This window comes from Erpetoichthys calabaricus, chromosome 3 (assembly GCF_900747795.2).
Source record: "Erpetoichthys calabaricus chromosome 3, fErpCal1.3, whole genome shotgun sequence".
Taxonomy (NCBI): Eukaryota; Metazoa; Chordata; class Cladistia; order Polypteriformes; family Polypteridae; genus Erpetoichthys; species Erpetoichthys calabaricus.
The window spans coordinates 122,131,830-122,154,901 of record NC_041396.2 but is presented as its reverse complement, the minus strand read 5'-3'; the positions used below and the strand labels follow the sequence as shown (position 1 = coordinate 122,154,901).

At 40.3% G+C, this 23,072-nt stretch overlaps 1 protein-coding gene across 2 annotated transcripts in view; it reads right to left on the bottom strand.

Moving 5' to 3' along the window:
* The window catches only part of xdh (xanthine dehydrogenase), a 252,474-nt gene extending 251,537 nt beyond the window's left edge, over nucleotides 1–937 (bottom strand). Inside the window, exon 1 of one of the 2 annotated variants that reach the window (XM_051924248.1) lies at nucleotides 825–937. In XM_051924248.1, coding sequence (XP_051780208.1) covers nucleotides 825–878 — 54 coding nt within the window. In that variant the 5' untranslated portion in view covers nucleotides 879–937. The remainder of the gene's footprint in view (nucleotides 1–824) is intronic. The other variant, XM_051924249.1, reaches the window with a different exon arrangement.
* Between the last annotated feature and the right edge of the window lie 22,135 nt (nucleotides 938–23,072).

The window sequence follows — 23,072 nt, the reverse complement described above, 5'->3', positions numbered from 1 at the left end:
TAGAAAAATATGGACGTAAGAATAAAAAGGGTACAAGAAAAAGCAGTTATAGTGACTTCTGCCAGAAAAGGAGCAGACCAAAGCAAACATTAACAGAAATAAATATGAGCAGAGTCAGACATACGTGGGCAACTGACAATAGGACCAATACATGGTCAGAGTTACTTCAGTGTAATAAGTCGGTCAATGTCCTAGAAGCAACAGCATCAGGTAGCAGGAAGTCAGTGCTTATCTGAATATTATCTTATAAACTTTCATTTATCTTATGAATTGATTACAAGGAGAAGTATGTACTTAAGGAGTAATAAATGTCAAAGATAAAAAAGTCATCATTTAGCAGTGACTTCATGAACTATTTGAAATATGCAAAATGTTCAGTGCTGTTTTAAATGAACACCACAGACTTGCCACAGAAACAATTCTTACATTTCTTCAATATAGATTTATATCTATTTTCTGATTATGTCTGAATAAATATACAGATATAGAAACTTTTTTAAAAGATATGCTTCATAAACATTTCTTCTCCCAAATTTACATTCAACAAATATAATAAACAAAAGAATTTGTGGTTAAGATTTTACAGTAAGTTTTAAATATAATGCATTAAAAATAACATGATTTTATGGTCAGTTTTGCTATCCTGCATGATTAGCTTATTAGTATAGTATTTGCTCTGTGTAGAGCCTAGCATCTGTACCAAAACTCTTTTTAATATGACATACTATAATATAAAAAATAGAATTGGTTATGTATTAACTATTTATTAACAAGTTTTGTATGTTAATGAATCCTTTGACATATTTCAGTCTTATCATACATACCTTTTTCCCATTTACGAAGAATACCAGTTCATCTGTTTTTACTGTGCTTGCCATGGTATATAGCAATACTTGAAAACAATTCTGCGGTGTGTGGTATATATTAAGAGTACAGAGTACAGTGTAAAGTTCAATAAAGTAGCAAGGTAATAAATGACTAGATTATGGGAGTCACTGCCCACTGTAACTAAAAAGCAATTGGAGGATCTCATCTGCTCCACCTCTTTTCCCACAATTTTTTAAAAAAACAGACAGGCTCTGACAAGTGTGTCACATGAATGTAAGATTTAAGAGAGGAAAAAAAACATTGTTTTATATAAATGAGATACTTTATCTACTGTATAGCCACTTAAATCTCACACATCAAAACTTAAAGATACTGAATATTTAGATTTTACGTCTTTTATCAGTGCTTTATTGCTTTCTGGAAAGTTTCTTTAAACTGACCATTGTGGCAGGTGGCCGGGTCCCATGCTCGGCCGGGACGCCCCTTCTTCATATGTTCCGGGAGAGCAACCATGGCCTTCTAAGTACCTCCCCCGGGACGCTTGGTGGCAGCCTCCCTGGCTGACGATGGTGTCTCAGTTTCCCGCAGGGCTCCATGGGAGATGGAGTTCTCCACAGCCCTGTTAAGATCTGGGATGGCTGCCAGGGGATACTGCATGGGTCCCTGAGCCAGCCTAGACGACTCTACAGCCCTGCCCGGAAGTGCGATCAGAAACAGGTGATCAAGCACCTGGTAGGCTATAAAAAGGGCCAGCAACCACCACTCAGAGCCAGAATCGGGAGGAGGAGGATGAGTTTGCCAGGGAGGAGTGGTGGAGAAGAGAAAGAGTGTTTTGTTGTGGTGTTGGTACTGTGATTGGGACTGTGTATTGCCTGTGGGGTTCACGGGGAAGATGTGCCTCACAGGTGAAGAAAAATAAATAGTTGTTTTATTTTACCCATGCCTCCATGTCAATCTGTTTCTGGTCAGACGCTATATAGTGCCTTATTCATACCATATAGAACTCTAATCTATGTAGATCTTAATATTTTTACATTATCTTCATCTGCTTGCTTAAACCTTTACAAGAAATTTCAAAAACAAAAAAAATGGCTGCTAAGATTAACCATGAACTGAATTTAAAAAATGAAAATACCTATTTGTGTTCAAATTACATTTTTACATACTCCCTACAATCACTGTATAAATATTTTTCAAATATTGTGAGGTACATAGGCATCCTCCCAATGATTTGTTTTTGTCGTGGACCAAATAACTTATTTCCAATGTTTGTTTTTTGTTTTGAGTTTGTTTTAACAGTTAATCAATTATGTGTTGTAATATTTGTTTTCCTTACGGATGGCCTCCATTTTCTAGTCCTGTTGTCATGATGCAACAGCCAGTTGTCGGAGATGTGCCCACAACGTTGCACTAGAAAAACTCATCAACACAACCATATTTACGCCAGCTCTTGGCTTGGACACTTCGTCCAAGATTGTGGATTCACCAGTGGTCTTGTTAGGGGACCTTCTCGTGGCTTTAGCCCCTGATCTCTGAGAGCCCTCCCCCAGCACATCTAATGGACTTAAGTTTCCAGGCCCTGATCTTCGAGAGCCCAGCCCTTCTTCCTCTCATTTGTATTCCAAATACTTGATAAAAGTGCAAAAACTCCACTAGGGACCACCTCCCACTTATCAACAGTGTGAAAACTCTAAGCCCTTAATATGTTCTGAAACTAGCACCACCCCTGTGTTTCACCCAAACTCTATAGTTCTAGTAACCTGTTGTTTTACAAAAACTAATTAGTGGACTCCTGCTTTGTTTTCAGATTACAAATTTTGTTTTAAAATTTTGGTTTGTACTTTTCAGTCTCCCTGCTTACAGATCTTCAACTTGTTCTTAACTATATTTCATCTTATGTTCCCCTACAACAAATTCAGTGTTGCATTTGCTATCACAGCATAGTGACAACCCCCTGCTCACTAAGATCATTTAAATAAAGGCCCCTGACTGGCAAATATTAGATAAATGTAAATGAAGACAGCCATGGTTCCTGACTGGGGTTAAAATGTCTCTTTATTGTGTGTTTTTTATGTTAACATGTTTTAATGTTAACATTTTATGTGTGGTTCCCCAAGAGGTGGGGCCACCTGGCCATCACCGTCAAGGGACTGCCTTTAGTTCTACAAAGGCTGAGGAAAACCCTCAGGCCCTTGTAGATCATTGTGTTTGTGCTCGTGGTGTTGGTGAGTTTTGTTGGATTTTTTATTGTACACTTTTGTGAAATTCTGGATTTTTTGAATTGTGTAGCAGGACAGTGTTTGCCTTAATTCTCTAATAATAATAATTCTTTGCATTTATATAGTGCTTTTCTCACTACTCAAAGCGCTCAGCAGTTGTAGGTTAAGGGCCTTGCTCAAGGGCCCAATAGAGCAGAGTCCCTATTGGCATTTACGCGATTCGAACCGGCAACCTTCCGATTGCTAGTGCAAATACCTAGCCTCAGAGCCACCATTCCACCTTGAATTGCCTTGCCTTTTCAGACTACCTCTGCTGGGCCTTTTGTGCTCTTCAGAGCTTCATTGTTTTTCAGAGCACTTTTGTGCAAAAAAATCTTTTTATTTAGAAAGATTCTGCATTTGCCCTTTGCATGACTAAACAGGGTTTGGCAGCTTCCCCACCAGTGGACATTTTGAAATATTTTCATACTTTTTTGTTTTGGAACACTATTATTTCATAACACTGTGGAAACATTTTTTATTGTAACTTGGGCCTACCTCAACTAAATTCTCAATTAAACAGTCAAGGTAACCTAAGAGAAAGTGCTAACAATAGTAACAACAAAGGTTCATGAAAGAACTACAGATGTTAATTTTGGCAATGGAGTTGGCAAGGCCTCCAGGTTTTTCACTGGAAGTGGTTCAGAATAAGTACCTGGAATGTAAAAACGATTAAAAAATGAGAACATGGAGATAAAACGTCAAAGGAATTTTACACAACAACCAGATAGATAGAGTCTAAACTAACAAAGTGAGTGAGTTCTACTGGCAATTTAAATAAAAGTAAAATAAGGAAAGACGTTAATAAGGATGAAAACCATTCTAGAGAGTTTTTGGAGAGAGAGATTGGATATAAAATTAAGAAGACTGCCAAAGAGCAGTATAAAAAAGAATGTGTAATGTGATGTCAGGATCAAAGGCAAGGATTTTAGGCATTATCCAACATTAGGATATGAGAAAAAACAGTGTAGGCATGATTTTCCAGGTATCTGAAATGAAGGTCGTCTGAGAAAAAAAGCAGAAAAAAATTCTTTGCAAAGAGAGACTGGAAAAGTTATAGCTATAAAAGATGACAGAAACAGTTGGCTATGATCTAAACAGAACCAATGGGAAAGACAAAAATAGTTACTGCAAAAATTTATAAACTGGTGCAGATGTAACACAGTACTGAGGGGGAAAGAAACTTAATGGAGACAAAGTAAAATAAAACAATAAACAATTTTAGAGGGCACTATTTGGCAAGTAATGGAAAAAACTATATTGGGAAAAGCAGAAAATTTACAAGATGAATAATTTCATATCATCTTGTGATGGACTGTTGTCCCTGCCTTGTGACCTATGCTAGCTGGGATTGGTTCCTATGAAGTATTCTGCATAGTACAACGAAAACAGTGGTAGCAAGAAACTGGAAGAAGAAAAAAATTACAAAGTCACATTATAAGGCAAATTTCATGTTTTCCTGTGTAAACATGACTAAATAAAGAAACCAAACCTAACCTAACCTAACCTATAGCAATAAATACATCTGTGGTTGGCTGTTACTTTTAGAAGTGTACACAGTGCTACTAATGATCATGACCTTTGTGTGAGGGCAGTGTGAATGTGCATGTAATACAAAGAAAATTTGACTCCTGGCTAACAGGCACACATGTTAAAATCATTTTTGGTTGGAATATTCCTTTCACATAGGTTGGGGTAAACTTTTACCCAGTGGAAATTTGTTTGCAGAAGGAAAGTACAAGAATGTGACCTTGTAAAATAAAAATAACAATTGATCCAATAAAGAACTGTCATTATAAGTTTGTTCACTTTAAAACATATGAATTTCGTTTGAATGAATAGCTGTTTTGTCCTTGTAGAGTCTTGTAGATTGTTTCTATACTGAGCTTAAAGACCTTCCTATAATCAATAATTTTTTCAGCTTCTTTTATTCTTCCATCATTTCTACATTCTGCTATTTAACATGTGGCAAGAGAGGGGGTGGAGGAAGAGAAGAAGGGGAACACCTATAATATACACCTTATCATTGGTCTTAGAGATACCAGTAAATAGCTGTAAAAAGGAACTATCACACCATTGAACAAAACCATCAGCAATAGGTCCACGCCTATCCTGCTTATCTTTTAAACAGAGTAATTCACAGATTTTATGATATACCAGTCCTAATGTGATCTCCAGAAATCATTTGTATAAAACAAACAGAAGGGAAGAGAGACAGACAAAGCCTTTAGGTGATTTAGTGGATGAAGTAAGAGTGTCAGAAATCAGCCATCATCACTAACTGTTTGTATTCTATTACTGAATACTGCTACCAAGATAGGGTCTAAATAGAATTTATCAATCAGCCTCACAACTAAGCTACAATTAAAAACAGTTGATATGTCAACAAACATCGGTTTTATGCAGATTTCAATTCTTCCAAGTGTTCAAACTGCCAAAAAGTGACATTTTCCACCCCTCTCTTCTTGTTTTATGTATACATTTGTAAGGTCCAAATACAAGGGATTTCTGACTAGTTAAGGTACCTGTAGTTATTCATGTCTTTTGGATGTGCAGTTTATGCTATTGAAATAACAATTGCCTTTTTCCAGGGTTTGGGCATATCTGTTGTCGATCTAGAAAAATTTGAAATGTGAATTGGAATACTGGATAGACTATCTCTTCACAGGACCAGATCAGGTAGGTATTCATTTATACTGTCTAGGCCAAGGTTTTTTTTTTATTTTATTAAAGGACATATTGACTTGTGTTGTAGTGCCTTTGCACTTCACCATAGTATCACTAAAGATGAGGGATTTTCATACAGGTGTAGTGCCCTGTGAGGAAAGAAAACACGCCAGACAACGTTTTCTTAATGCAGGCAAAAACTATTGAATGTTTATTGAACGTGCTTTAACTATATACAACTGTTGCCTATTACCTCATCACCCTGCCTTCTCCCACACTGCAGTGCATGTGAATTGTGTATTTACAGCCTATACTTTTATAAATAGATAAAGAGTGCACTTGCCTTTTTTTTCTTGGCAGCACGGGGCATTCAAGGCAGCGTCGCACTTCCATAGCGGCATTGGAGTTCATTCTGGAAAGGGCCTATACCAGTACAAACCAGGCACAAGGCTATCATCCCGACAAAGCACGGCTGTGGGATGGTATGTGCGGGTCAAAGCTGCGAAGGTTGCTGCAAAGAGAGAGAGAGAGAGAGAGAGGGTGGCCAACAGTGCTACAGAGGGCTGGAAAGCTTGCAACTACACATGCAGCAACTTTGGAAAACTTATACAGGATAGTAAGTTTTCACTAAATGACAAAGCATAGCATCTATGCTACATGCAGCCCAGGAGCAACCTGCGAGTGGTCCACTGGCCTAGCCCGTGGTCCTGTCAGAAACACAGAAAAAAAACAAGAAAAATACATTTTGCGAGCCTCCCGAAATCCCTACATGAATTAGTACAATAGTATAGACTATGAATGTAACAGTCCACGTAGCCTAGCAATATTCAACCTACAATGCAACACATTGTTGTGTGATGGTACCTTGGCCACAACAGCTGTTTGTAGCCTCGACTACATATTAAATGATTCTATAATCAGTTTAGTGCCAAGTCTTAGTTATATTTCAGTTTCATAAAGTGAGTGCAAACATGGGTTTTCACAAATTAATCTAAGTATTACTCCAGTGAGAGCCTTGTTACTGACAAGCACTGTCTCGCACGTCACTTCATACGATTGACTGGCCCACCATTCACAGGCTTCAATCCTGAGGATTCATGGATTTTTTGAGGATGACAGTCACTCATTGACACTCAAAACAAAGAACAAATTAGAAAGACTGTATTTGATGAAAACATGCTAAAAGTTGGAATTTTCTTTAAAATACAATCAAATTAAGCACTGATTGCTTTGTGGGACCACATAACTTTTTTTGCAGAATGTAGAGCTTGTTATTATCCTGAGATTAAAATGAGTTTGAAAATTTCTTTGTTAGCAATTTTAAACTATCAAAACACAATATTATACAATATATGATATGTCTATGCAGGTGGCGTAAAGATAGCACTGTGGTTTCTCAATAAGGAGGTCCTTGGCACACGTCTTGGGTCCTCCCTGAGGGGAATTCATAAAAATTAAGAATTATTATTATACTTCACGATTTCTCAATTTCAAATTTTAAATTTTTTTTCACAAAATAAACAAAACAAGTAGCACTACGACTCCTGGCCTCTATATGCCTTCACAGCACCTCAAACTTGATCCAAACACAATGTATGTGTTGTATGTTTACAAAAAAGGCACTGTTAATTACACATGTGGTGGTTTAAAATGAACCTGTGTTCCCATGTAGTGCCTGGAATCTTTCTCTGTCTTCCTCCTGCAACCCTTGTCAGTTCCATTAGCAAACCTGTGTCTCACACTGCTCTTTCTCTTGCTGCCACGATCCAGACAACAGACCTGTGTTTTTACCATGACCGATTCAGCAAGAACGCAAAGAAATGTCACCCTCCTTGTAAGTTTAGCCCACCTGGGTCTGTCAACATTATCTCGTCGGACCCCACAGTCCATCTGCTCTACATAACGGATGCCCAGTATGGCCGCTGTTTTCTGTGTGATACTGGCACACAAGTGAGCGTGTTTCCTGCATCACCTATTGATGTGTCTTCAGGGGGAGAAGGGCTCTTTCTGGAGGCTGCTAATGGCACTAGGATCCCCACTTACGGAACACAGCATATTACCTTATCTTTCAGGGGAAGAAGGGCTCGTTCTGGATGCTGTTAATGGCACTAGGATCCCCACTTACGGAACACAGCATACCACCTTATCTTTCAGTGGATGAAGTTTCACTTGGGCATTTGTCTTGGCCAAGGTGGCCAGGCCGTTGCTGGGTGTGGACTTCCTGTGTGGAAACGGGTTTCTGGTTGATGTTAAGAATCATCGCCTCATAGATGCAAAGGACTTTGCCACCCTTACCTGCACACTCAACAGTATCACTACCTCCACCCTATGCAATGTGATGGCTTCAACTTGCGACTTCGTCCACCTTCTCAATGAATTCTCCCAGCTTTCAAAACCCACTTTTTCCACAGCAGAAACCAAGCATGGCATGGAACATTACATTTCTATTTCTGGTCCACCAGTCCACACCCATCCCTGTCAGCTGGTCCCTGACAAACTGGTTATTGTGAAGGCTAAACTTGCTGACCTGGAATGACGAGGAATCGTGTGCCAATCAATCAGCCCATGGGCGTCGCCCCTCCATATGGCGCCCAAAGCAGGTGGAGGTTTCTGACCATGTGGGGATTACCACTGCCTGAATGATCACACTGTCCCAGACCACTACCCAATTCCACACATATAGGATTTCTCAGCATGGCTCTCTGGTTAAGTAATCTTTTCAAAGGTGGACCTGGTCCACGGCTCCCACCAAGTATCTGTGTACCCGGCAGACATCCCCAAAATAGTAGTCATCACTCCCTTCGGATTGTTTGAATTCCTACGAACACCATTCGGCCTTAAAAATGTTGCTCAGACATTCCAGAGGTTGATGGACTCGGTCCTAATCGATTTTTACTTGCTTTTTGTCTACCTAGAAGATATCTTGGTTGCCAGCTCCTCTAAAGTGGAGCACCTCACCCATCTCCAAGCCTTGTTTGAGCGCCTGAGCCTGCATGGTTTGATTATCAATCCCGCTAAGTGTCTGTTTGGAGTGCCTGTCATAGATTTCCTGGGGCAAAGAGGGTATGATTCCTTTTCCTTCCAAAGTCTTTGCTGTCACCAATCTTCCACAACCCCACATCGTACATGCCTTCCAGGAATTCTTGGACATGGTCAGTTTCTACCACTGCTTCATTCCTGAGGTAGAATTTATGCAACCTTTATATGAGGCACTACAGGGCAAATCTGCAAAGTCCCCATCACATGGTCCAAAGACCTGGATAATGTATTTATGAATACCAAACGTGCTTTAGCTGATGCGGCCATGCTCACACACCACACTGCCCAATGCTCCACTCGCTCTTACAACTGATGCTGTGCACCATGCAGTGGGGGTGGTGTTTGAACAGTGGGCTGATGATGCATGGCAGCCATTTACGGCCCAATGAACACTAGTATAGCACTTTCAACCGGGAACTACTGAGTTTGTACCTGGCCATTTGACATTTCCTCTTCATGCTTGAAGGCCGGCCATTCACTGCATTTATCGACCACAAACCACTTATTCTTGCAGTGTCCAAGGTCGCTGAACCATCGTCTGCCCAAAAGTAATGACACCAGATTTACATATCAGAGTTCGCAACAGACGTCCATCATGTCGAGGGTAAGAACAATGTGATGGCTGACTTTCTCTCTCTGCCCGAACTAGCAACCATACACATTGGAACTGACTACTCCTAGATGGCAGCTGACCAAGATGAGGACCCGGAAGTCCAGGCTCTTCACTCGGCAGAAACCGGCCTGGAGTTGGCAGAGGTGCAGTTGGATGGCAGTGCTGTTAAGCTCCTGTGTGACACCAGCACAGGTTGCCCACACCCAATTGTCCTCAACAAATGGAGATGGCGCATTTTTGACACCATACACAGCCTCTCACATTCAGGGCGGAAGGCATCTCAAAGTTTGGTGACTAACAAATTTGTTTGGTGGAGCCTCAAGAAAAAAATTAGTAGCTGGGCAGCAGCGTGTGTTGCATGCTAGAAGGATAAAATACATCACCATGTTAAAGCCCCACTGACACCTTTCCTGGTGCCTGCTCGCCATTTCTACCATGTTCATGTGGACCTGGTTCTTCCCCATCCTCCTTCTCATGGTTTTACACACCTACTCACTGTTGTTGACAGGGCCACCAGGAGGTCTGAAGCTGTTCCTTTGACGTCCACGACCGCAGCAGAAGTAGCAAGAACTTTTACCAGCACTTGGGCTGCACGGTTTGGCACACCCTCCCACATCACATCCAACCTTGGGATGACCCTGCACCATACCATTGCCTACTATCCTCAAGCTAATGGTCTTTGTGAGCAATTTCATCGGTCACTAAAGTCAGCCTCCCTTATCAACGGCAGCTGGGTCGACCATCTGCTGTGGGTGCTGTTGCAGTTACTTACAGCTCCGAAAGAGGATCTACAGGTTTTGTCTACTGAACTGGTGTTTGGTCAGCCTCTACTGTGTACGCAGGGATTTTATCCTTCAGAGTTCTGTCCCCTGGACTGCATCCTAACACCAATCTCTGCTCCCAGACACAGCAGTCAACTTTGAACCCTAATGCCTCCTGCCCAGTACGGCTCTCCTCACTCCTGGTTCCAATACCACCTGAAATCAGTAAAGTTCGTGTTTGTCCTGCACTAGGCACATCGTGGCCCACTGAAACCACCTTATGATGGCCTTTTCTGAGTCCTGGAATGCGGGAGTAAAACGTTTGTGCTTAACATCGGTGGCAAACAGCAGACTGTCTTGGTGGATCACCTCAAGCCTGCGCACATGGATTTCTCCAAGGTTTTCGAGTCTTTAATGGCACCTGTTGGTGACCTAGCCCCTGCTTCCCCTAACACACCTGTACCTACTGGGCTTGCAGATGTTAGTTCTCTCGGCCCAGTCTCAACCTTTCCTACCCACATTCGGACAGGGCACATAGTGTGTCCAACAAAGTTAATGTTGCCCAGGCATGTAAATTTTAGGGGGGCCTATGTAGCAGCTGGAAACACTGTGCCTATATAAGGACACAATTCACATGCACTGCAGTGTGGGAGGAGGTGGGGTGATGAGCGGAGAGGCAACAGTTATGTATATAGTTTAAGTAAGTTGAATAATAAAGTCATTAGTTTTTGCTTGCATTGAGAAAATGAATTCTGGTGTTGTTGTGATGTAAGATTTTGCATATAACTTGATAAATATTTTGTATGTCTTTATTTGTAATTTAGGCAAAACAATGCAATTTAGTGTTACTTTGGTGAGAGGCATTCGTGTTTGCTCCCCCTTTACGACTGAGTCTCTTTGAATTTTACAACAGAGTTGGGGGAAGGGGGTGCTTGACACAGGTGTTTCTCTGCTAGAGTCTTTCAACCCCCTCACAAGGAAGCCAGTTTGCCTAACTGGCAAACTTTAGCTCAACAAATGGTTTTGGGGGATGGCAGGTATTAAGATGTTCTATTTCCCCATTGGTGTTTGGAATTGACTTGTCTCAGAGGCCTTTAAGTACTATGATGCCCTATTGGCTCTAGGGGTTGGACAGAACATCTATAAATTTACTTGCTTAACCTCACACTATCTCTCTCTCTTACTAACCAACATATGATGAAAAAGCATCTCTCTTACTAACCAACAACTGATGAAGACCATCACACCATGAACTGAAAGGACAACACAATGGAGACCACAGTTTAGCAGCCATATTGGAACAGGCATACGGCCTGCTCTGAAGAAAGCTGAATGATGCCTTAACTAGAGACATTTTAAATAACTACAAGTCTGTGTGCTGCCTGAAACTACACATCACCATTTAATCAGGTTGTATGGTTGTCAATATTCAAATGTACTTTGCATATTGTTACTATTTATGAATATTACCAATAATACATTGTTTTATGTGTAACTTAATTCCTGCTTGTCTTTTTACTACACCTAATTGCCTATAGATATAAAATAGATAGATTTTTATACCTAAAAAAGGTTTGCAGTAGGCTCTATGTGCTAAATATTTATCACAAGCCTTTGGCACAATTAATCTTGCAAGTTTTATGGAAAATAACGGGATACTTATGCAGTACATATTTTAATGGGACGTTATAAACTCCTAAATATTAACCATCAAATGTATTTCTTAAAAGGCCTGTGCAGTCAAAAGAAAATCAAATTCAAGAAGTGAGACCTGTGTTCAAATTAATGAAAAGCTTCATCCATCCATCCATTATTCAACCCGCTACATCCTTACTACAGTGTCACGGGGGTCTCCTGGAGCCAATCCCAGCCAACACAGGGCACAAGGCAGGAAACAAACCCCGGGCAGGGCGCCAGCCCACCACAGTGAAAAGCTTCGTGATCAAGTTAACGTAAGCATATCTTCAGATCCTGAAATGGATGAGTCACAACACAAAAAGCTGAGAGAGGTATTGAGTTGTATATTTTCAGTAGCCCTGCTTCAGATTTACACAGGTCCAGCTCTTTCAGTAATATATAATATGGTCTCTTAGGTTTATGCTTTATAAGATGCATACTATGGTACTTAAGCTTTGTTCTGTAGCTCCATGTTGTGGAAGTATGTTGTATTTGAGAATGTTACTTGTTTCCTTTTGAATAGGTCAATACCGTACAAAGAAAATCAGGAAGAAAGATAAAGTGGGCAGGTAATAAGGTGCATGAAAACTATGATGATGGCAGTAGACATGCCAAAAGTTTACTAAAAAATAAACTATGTTAGCAAAAGCATTGGGACGCCTGCCTTAACACACACATGAACTTTAATGACCTCCCATTCTTAATACATAGGCTTTAATATGGAGTTGCCGCCCCCCTCCCGATTTGCAGCTATAACAGCTTCAGCTCTTCTGGGAAGACTTTCCACCAGTTTAGGAGTGTATTTATGGAAATTTTTGACCATTCTTCCAGGAGAGCATTTGTGAGGTCAGGCACTGATGTTGGACGAGAAGGCCTGGCTCACAGTCTCCGCTGTAATTCATCCGTAAGGTGTTCTGTCAGGTTGAGGTCAGGGCTCTGTGCAGGCCAGTCAAGTTCTTACACACCAAACTCACTCATCCATTTCTTTATAGACCTTTTTTTGTGCAGTGGTACACAGCCATGTTGGAACAGGAAGGGGCCATCCCCAAATTGTTCCCACAAAGTTCAGAGCATGAAATTGTCCAAAATGGCTTTGTATGGTGAAGCATTAAGAGTTCCTTTCACTGGAACTATGGGGCCAAGCCCAACCCTTGAAAACCAACCCCACACCTTAATCCCCCCCCCCCCCAAAACCCACCCCAAGACCAAACTTTACACTTGGCACAATGCAGTCAGGCAAGTACTGTTCTCCTGGCAACTGCCAAACCCAGACTCGTCCATCGGATTGCCAGAAAGAGAAGCATGATTCATTACTCCAGAGGACATGTCTCCACAACTCTAGAGTCCAGTGGTGGTGTGCTTTACACCACTGCATCCTAAGCTTTGCACTTGGTGATGTAAGGCTTTGATGTAGCTGCTCGGCCATGGAAACCCATTCCATGAAGCTCTTTATGCACTGTTCTTGAGGTAATCTGGAGGCCACACAAAGTTTGGAGGTCTGTAGCTACTGACTCTGCAGAAAGTTGGTGACTTCTGCACACTGTGTGCCTAAGCATGTGATGTCCCCTTTCTGTCATTTTACGTGGCGTACCACTTCATGGCTGAGTTTCTGTTTTTCCCAATTGCTTCCAATTTGTTATAATACCACTAACAGTTGACTTTGGAATATTTAGTAGCGAGGAAATTTCATGAATGGACTTATTGCACAGGTGGCATCCAATCAGGCTACCACGCTTGAATTCACTGAGCTCCTGAGAGCGACCCATTCTTTCATAAATGTTTGTAGAAGCAGTCTGCATGCTTAGATTCTTGATTTTATACACCTGTGGCCATGGAAGTGATTGGAACACCTGAATTCAATGATTTGGAGGAGTGTCCCAATACTTTTGGCAATATAGCATCTTTAGATCCTGAGCGTGATGAACGTGCTGACATAATTCTTTTTTGTTAATAATGTCTACTTTCAGTATAATCAAAACAAGGAGAGCAAAATCTTCATTTGTAGGAATCTGTGCAACCCAAGGCCTTTGCTCTAATTGGCCTTTTTATTGATATGGAAATGAGATATTATAGCTTTTAATTATATACAAATAAAATGTATTTTACATCTGTCTCAGTTTATAACCTGCTCACATTAGAACTAGCGTTTGCTGTTGACACATTGTTGTAATATGGTGAGATTCAGTTTGGCAATGTGTACTGTATGATAATAGTGAGAGTAATCTTATATCTACACCTTCATGGCATTCCCAAGATCAGGGGATTATGTTATCTACTTGAACTTCGGACAAATTCTGCTAAGTCAATTTCTTTTATGTTGCTCATATTAAAGCAGGCTATCATCTGTTCAGATTTTATGATTTTCTACTTTGCTTACCATTTAGTGTAGGTATCAATGGACCAATGGTAACAGTGATTGTGAACACCAACATTTACATTGATAATCTTATGGTTCTTAATTGGTATTAAAAATGTGTACCAATGTATGTTGTCACATTTGAATTATTTAACCATACAGACTTTGCTTTACTACGATGGTTTGGCACCCTGCCCGGGGTTGGTTCCTGCCTTGTGCCCTGTGTTGGCTGGGATTGGCTCCAGCGGACCCCCGTGACCCTGTGTTCGGATTCAGTGGGTTGGAAAATGGATGGATGGATGGACTTTGATTTTAGTTTATAATGAATCATATTGAGTTTAATATAATACTGTATTTGTCTTGCAGTGGACTGTTACAAATGACCAGCCTTTTCCTGTATCATCAGCAGATGAACTTGCAGGAATAGAAGTGTAAAAGAGGTCCAGAAAATAAAAATAAGATGAGTAAACATAATTCAGGAAATGTTAAATGTTTTCAAGGAACCTAAGATTCTGAATGTATCCTTGCAAATTGAGTTTGTCTAGGAGAAGGCACTAGATGATGATGGAGTATCAAAGGAAGCCTACTCAGTCTTTTGGGAGGAGTTCATGGAACAGTGTGAACAAGAGGATGAAATAAGTGCCCTGACTCCAGCCAGACTATTCAGAGATAGAATGATAGGCTGTTGGTAGAGTATGGGCCAAAAGATATGCGGACCACAACATTAAACCTGTCAGACTTTGACCTACGTTTCTCTTTGCCTATATTCAGGGAATTAATTAAGTGGATAAAAGCCTATTGATGTCATCCTTTGTAAAATACTTGTCTTCTGCAGAGCAAGCATGTGCTGAGAAGGTGTTACAGGGAAATATGGATGAAATTGATAAAGAGGACCTTCTTGACCTCTTCAAAAGAATGGGATCCCACACCGTGCCTCCAGAAGATAATATGCAGATTTCATCCTGACAATGGCACACAACATTTTTTTCCAAAAGCCAAAATTCATAATTGGTTGCTTCAGCTCTGTTAGATTAGTCTTGAATTGCATTGCCAAAACTCATACTTTGAAGCTGACATGGGTTTCTTTGGTTGTGTGACACGGCCAAATTAGATATTTTTGATGGCAGTACTTTCATTGTTTGAAGATTATATTTTATATAAATATATTTAATAATTATACATTCTTGAATTGCTACTACAGTATTTGTGGTAGGGCTTTTTCTTTAGGGTGTTACAAATTTCTTTAAATGCAAAATGTTATAAAAAAAAAAGTGAATTTCCCCTTGGGATTAATAAAGTATCTATCTATCTATCTATCTATCTATCTATCTATCTATCTATCTATCTATCTATCTATCTATCTATCTATCTATCTATCTGTCTATCTATCTATCTATCTATCTATCTATCTATCTATCTATCTATCTATCTATCTATCTATCTATCTATCTATCTATCTATCTATTTCCCCTTCTGCTGCTGAAGATTTTGCAGCTGCTTTTTCATCAATCTCCACATCATGTGAATCCACGGATGCTGATGTTTTATTGCAAACCTTCTATACTTCCTGCTGTTCTGTGATGGATGTTGTAGCCCCACTCAAACAGAGACAATCCAAAGTCAAGCATGACCCATGGCTAAATGAACAAACTCGCTCCATCAGGCAAAACTGTAGGCGGCTAGAACGTAAATGGAGGAAAGATGGTCTCACTGTTACCTTTGACTGCATGAGAGACATGTGGTCTCAATACCAGAGAGCAGTCAGAGGTGCAAGGAACTGTTTTTTTACTGACATCATCTCAAAAAATTCTGGCAATCAACGTGCCTTATACAAAACACTGAATGCTGTCCTCTCTCCAGCTGCAACTGTTTTCTCTTCTCCCTCCAATGCTCTTTGCAATCAGATCCTTACGTTTTTTCTGGATAAGGTCACGAACATTAGATCCCAGATCTCCATTTCTTCTTCTGGCTCTGTTGATTTAGCCGTTCCTGTACATGGCTCCCACACCAGCTTAGAACCCATTTCGCTCCCCCATCTGGAAAAAATCGTCGCCTCAATGAAGCCTTCGGGCTCTCCAGACGATGTGGTGCCGTCCAGACTGCTGAAAGATGTCTTTCCTGTGATTCGATATGATGTCTTAAAGATCATAACTAGTAGTCTATCTTCGGCTACAGTTCCTTGTGCTTTCAAACACGCAGTTGTACATCCAATCGTGAAAAAACCTGATCTTGACCCTGCCGTCTTCTCCAATCTTCGTCCAATTTCCAAACTACCTTTCCTGTCAAAATTACTCGAAAAAGTAGTTTATGAGCAATTAATTCATCACCTACAAGACAATCAGGTAATGGACCTTTTTCAGTCAGGCTTTAGGCCCCAACACAGCACAGAAACCGCGCATTTACGTGTCCTAAATGATGTCCTTTTGGCATTGGACTCAGGACTCTACGTGATTATGGTTCTTCTCGATTTATCTGCTGCCTTCGACACAATCGACCACGACATCATGATCTCCCGACTCGAATCCTGGGCTGGTGTATCTGGCTTAGCCCTCGACTGGTTCAGGTCATATTTCTGCAACAGGACTCTTAGAGTCATGCTAGACGATTTTTCGTCTGAATCAGTCCCACTCCCATGTGGTGTCCCTCAGGGTTCCATTTTGGGGCCACTACTTTTTTCAATTTACATCCTGCCTTTAGGTGCAATTTTTAGAAAACATGCAATCTCGTATCACCTATATGCTGATGACTGCCAAATTTATTTCTCCCTCAAGTCAACTGACTCCACTAAACCTCTTCTCGACTGCTTATCTGACATTAAGGACTGGCTGGCTGTAAACTTCCTTCACCTGAATGATTCAAAAACCGAGGTCATTGTTTTTAGTCCCGACCGCAAACAGACCCTACCCCTTGGCCTCAACTTTCTTCCCATTCCAGTAACTTCGTCTGTTTCCAATCTTGGAATCAAAATGGATATGGTCCTGAAAATGGATGCTCAAGTCAACAGCACAGTAAAATCCTGCTTTTTCCATCTCAGGCGAATTGCCAAACTCAAACCAATTCTGCCTTACCACCTCCTGGAATCAGTAATCCATGCATTCATTACGTCCCGGCTCGACTATTCTAATTCCTGCCTATATGGTGTTACTAAAGCCACTCTTTCTAAACTCCAATTGGTTCAAAATGCGGCTGCAAGGCTTTTAACTGGAAGCAGCAGAAGCCAACACATTACACCGATTTTAAAAACCCTACACTGGCTGACGATTAGATTTAGAATTGATTTTAAGATACTCCTCTTAACCTATAAGGCACTAAATGGTCTAGCCCCTGCCTACTTGAGTGTCTTGCTCCATCGTCACAATCCCCCTTGTGTTCATAGATCCGCAGATCAGCTGCTCCTAACCGTTCCCAAGGCACATTTTAAAGTTTGTGGTGAAAGGGCTTTTTCCGTCTGTGCACCCAGGCTCTGGAACTCCTTACCTTTAGTGGTTAGGCAAGCCGCTTCAGTCGCCACATTCAAATCACGCCTAAAAACACACTTCTTCACATTGGCTTTTAATTCTTAACCTGTCTTATTTCCACTTGCTTTTTGCTATTTCTCTGTTTTATTGGGTCCCCTGACCTGTTTTTAGTGTCTCTGTTTTAATTCTCTCTTAATGTTTGTTTTTAATATTTTGCTTTTAGTCTTGCTTGCTTGTTTTTTTCTATTTATGTTTTTATGTTAATTGTTTTGTTCTTCTTATTGTAAAGCACTTTGGCCACAGCATTACTATGTTGTTTTAAATGTGCTATATAAATAAATTGACATTGACATTGACAAAAGGTATGACAAAATGTATGGGAAACAGTTCTTGTGCAGTAGTGGTATAGTACATAAAAAAGATCCCCTCCATTGAGCATCTGAATCTTGTTTATTCATATCACACATATGTGAATATCATAATGGCCAGGGCCAGTCCTAACCTTTTTAGGGCCCTTGGCAAGGTTTTGCTCTGGCCTCAACTTGTTTTTCACAGCTTAGCCCACCAACCAGAATAAATGTGGCATCTAAAATTAAACATAAATATTTCACATAAAAAGAAATAATACATTTCAAAAAGTAAAATACAACTTTCAAATGTATACACCATGCTCAAAAAATGTCGATGTTATAGAATTGATTATTGAACTCAATGAGAAAGTATTTACAGAATGGAACATTTGACGCTAGAGGGTACCTAAAGCAGGTGTGACAGAAAGTATGTAGCCCCTGAGGGGACGCGGTGTAATTTATTTTTTTTTTTTTTGGGAAACAGTTTGGTGTGCACCACTTACTATTTGTTATGCATAAAAATAAATACAGTACCAGATACACATTTAGCTAAATGAGGACATAGCTATCTAAATGTAAACAAAGGAAGTAAAAAAAGTTGAATAGTTCATATTGTGCAATCAATAAATCAATTCAGTACATTCCACAAATACAGTACAGTATATCAACAAAAGTAATGAGTGACTACTAGGGCTGGGTAATATTACTGATGTCCTGATTCGATCTGATTTTGATTCAATACCGATTTTATCTTGATTTATTTAATGGGCACTTATATATTTATTTGAAGTACTGGCTTTTTTAGAGAGTAATTAACCATGCATAGAGAACATTAATATATTGTGATAAATTTCAGTAACACTTTATTTGGAGGGTATCATGAAAGCAACTGCATAACATATGCATAAGTTTGGAATAACATTCAAGAAGCAATAGCTGATTAGTAAAGTACAGTTAATATCAGTATTTGCAATATATATTGCTCTTAAAAAAACCCAACAAAACAAAACTTTCTTACTTATTGAAAATTCACCATAATTTAACAAACTTGCGAAACTTGAGTTCCACACATATTTTGGGGGGGGGTGGGCTCCTTGTTTTAATATAATGCAGTGTTATAAAACATCTATATAATCTTGTGAATATTATTGTATAATAATCAAATATTGCTCCTTAAATAATAAATTTGTTATTCCGTACCTATTCATGTGTTATAAATCTCCATATAGGCACCATTCAACTAAACTGTTATCCAATGTATTTCCCTATTGAAAATTTAAAATCTTGAATTAGTTGAAATTATAGATACAGTGGGAAGAATTGTGTCTTTGTATAATTCTATAAGATATCTTCAGTTGCTCACATGCAGCACTTGTGTTAATCAGTCTAGAAAATGTGTCCTCATGGTCCTCCTCAGGTAAAAAAGAAAGCATTTTAAAATAAGGATCTAGACAGCGGCATTGGATGAATAGAACATAAGAGATAAAGAACCAGCCATTGTGACTGACAACGCCACTAATATGATCTGTGCGGTACAGCTTATGGAACCACTTCATGTCAGCTGCTTTGCCCACACGCTCAATTTGTTATCGCAGGCTGCTTAAAAAATCCAGGGCTTGGGGGCCTGTCAAAAGACAGGGCCTGACAAAGCCCATTGCACCACTCCCTGTGTGATTTGGGCTATATAAAAATAAATTGTATTGTATTGTATTATATTGCCTGGCTGGGTGAGGAGCATTGGAATCTTTTTTTCAATGTAGCAGCACAGCTAGGTTGTTGGAACAACAGCCATCCACCTCAGCAACTCAGCATAATAAGCAACGAGGTTGCACCCGGTGTCACTGGCATACAGCTCTCTTGTCTGCAACACATCCACATTAAGTGCCCAGTCATTTTTAATGTGCTGCCCTGACTGTTCACTTGTCACAAGTTAGGGAGATACTTTGCTTAGGATCTTCATAAAGCCTAGGTACAATAATTTAACTCATTTGTCTTCTGGTCAGTGTAGTATGCCACGGTTACAAAACCTGTATCATTTGCTGGAAGTCCTTGTTTTCAACAGCAGTGTAGGGGTCCTATATCTGTACAGTGTGGAAGACCGCCCAGACACAGACAGGCAGACATGTTTAAATCACCCACAACATGTTTATTTACACTACTAATATTTACACGGTGCACACACAACCCCCAAAACTCCCCCTACTGGGCTTGCAGATGTTAGTTCTCTCGGCCCAGTCTCAACCTTTCCTACCCACATTCGGACAGGGCACATAGTGTGTCCAACAAAGTTAATGTTGCCCAGGCATGTAAATTTTAGGGGGGCCTATGTAGCAGCTGGAAACACTGTGCCTATATAAGGACACAATTCACATGCACTGCAGTGTGGGAGGAGGTGGGGTGATGAGCGGAGAGGCAACAGTTATGTATATAGTTTAAGCAAGTTGAATAATAAAGTCATTAGTTTTTGCTTGCATTGAGAAAATGAATTCTGGTGTTGTTGTGATGTAAGATTTTGCATATAACTTGATAAATATTTTGTATGTCTTTATTTGTAATTTAGGCAAAACAATGCAATTTAGTGTTACTTTGGTGAGAGGCATTCGTGTTTGCTCCCCCTTTACGACTGAGTCTCTTTGAATTTTACAACAGAGTTGGGGGAAGGGGGTGCTTGACACAGGTGTTTCTCTGCTAGAGTCTTTCAACCCCCTCACAAGGAAGCCAGTTTGCCTAACTGGCAAACTTTAGCTCAACAAATGGTTTTGGGGGATGGCAGGTATTAAGATGTTCTATTTCCCCATTGGTGTTTGGAATTGACTTGTCTCAGAGGCCTTTAAGTACTATGATGCCCTATTGGCTCTAGGGGTTGGACAGAACATCTATAAATTTACTTGCTTAACCTCACACTATCTCTCTCTCTTACTAACCAACATATGATGAAAAAGCATCTCTCTTACTAACCAACAACTGATGAAGACCATCACACCATGAACTGAAAGGACAACACAATGGAGACCACAGTTTAGCAGCCATATTGGAACAGGCATACGGCCTGCTCTGAAGAAAGCTGAATGATGCCTTAACTAGAGACATTTTAAATAACTACAAGTCTGTGTGCTGCCTGAAACTACACATCACCATTTAATCAGGTTGTATGGTTGTCAATATTCAAATGTACTTTGCATATTGTTACTATTTATGAATATTACCAATAATACATTGTTTTATGTGTAACTTAATTCCTGCTTGTCTTTTTACTACACCTAATTGCCTATAGATATAAAATAGATAGATTTTTATACCTAAAAAAGGTTTGCAGTAGGCTCTATGTGCTAAATATTTATCACAAGCCTTTGGCACAATTAATCTTGCAAGTTTTATGGAAAATAACGGGATACTTATGCAGTACATATTTTAATGGGACGTTATAAACTCCTAAATATTAACCATCAAATGTATTTCTTAAAAGGCCTGTGCAGTCAAAAGAAAATCAAATTCAAGAAGTGAGACCTGTGTTCAAATTAATGAAAAGCTTCATCCATCCATCCATTATTCAACCCGCTACATCCTTACTACAGTGTCACGGGGGTCTCCTGGAGCCAATCCCAGCCAACACAGGGCACAAGGCAGGAAACAAACCCCGGGCAGGGCGCCAGCCCACCACAGTGAAAAGCTTCGTGATCAAGTTAACGTAAGCATATCTTCAGATCCTGAAATGGATGAGTCACAACACAAAAAGCTGAGAGAGGTATTGAGTTGTATATTTTCAGTAGCCCTGCTTCAGATTTACACAGGTCCAGCTCTTTCAGTAATATATAATATGGTCTCTTAGGTTTATGCTTTATAAGATGCATACTATGGTACTTAAGCTTTGTTCTGTAGCTCCATGTTGTGGAAGTATGTTGTATTTGAGAATGTTACTTGTTTCCTTTTGAATAGGTCAATACCGTACAAAGAAAATCAGGAAGAAAGATAAAGTGGGCAGGTAATAAGGTGCATGAAAACTATGATGATGGCAGTAGACATGCCAAAAGTTTACTAAAAAATAAACTATGTTAGCAAAAGCATTGGGACGCCTGCCTTAACACACACATGAACTTTAATGACCTCCCATTCTTAATACATAGGCTTTAATATGGAGTTGCCGCCCCCCTCCCGATTTGCAGCTATAACAGCTTCAGCTCTTCTGGGAAGACTTTCCACCAGTTTAGGAGTGTATTTATGGAAATTTTTGACCATTCTTCCAGGAGAGCATTTGTGAGGTCAGGCACTGATGTTGGACGAGAAGGCCTGGCTCACAGTCTCCGCTGTAATTCATCCGTAAGGTGTTCTGTCAGGTTGAGGTCAGGGCTCTGTGCAGGCCAGTCAAGTTCTTACACACCAAACTCACTCATCCATTTCTTTATAGACCTTTTTTTGTGCAGTGGTACACAGCCATGTTGGAACAGGAAGGGGCCATCCCAAATTGTTCCCACAAAGTTCAGAGCATGAAATTGTCCAAAATGGCTTTGTATGGTGAAGCATTAAGAGTTCCTTTCACTGGAACTATGGGGCCAAGCCCAACCCTTGAAAACCAACCCCACACCTTAATCCCCCCCCCCCCAAAACCCACCCCAAGACCAAACTTTACACTTGGCACAATGCAGTCAGGCAAGTACTGTTCTCCTGGCAACTGCCAAACCCAGACTCGTCCATCGGATTGCCAGAAAGAGAAGCATGATTCATTACTCCAGAGGACATGTCTCCACAACTCTAGAGTCCAGTGGTGGTGTGCTTTACACCACTGCATCCTAAGCTTTGCACTTGGTGATGTAAGGCTTTGATGTAGCTGCTCGGCCATGGAAACCCATTCCATGAAGCTCTTTATGCACTGTTCTTGAGGTAATCTGGAGGCCACACAAAGTTTGGAGGTCTGTAGCTACTGACTCTGCAGAAAGTTGGTGACTTCTGCACACTGTGTGCCTAAGCATGTGATGTCCCCTTTCTGTCATTTTACGTGGCGTACCACTTCATGGCTGAGTTTCTGTTTTTCCCAATTGCTTCCAATTTGTTATAATACCACTAACAG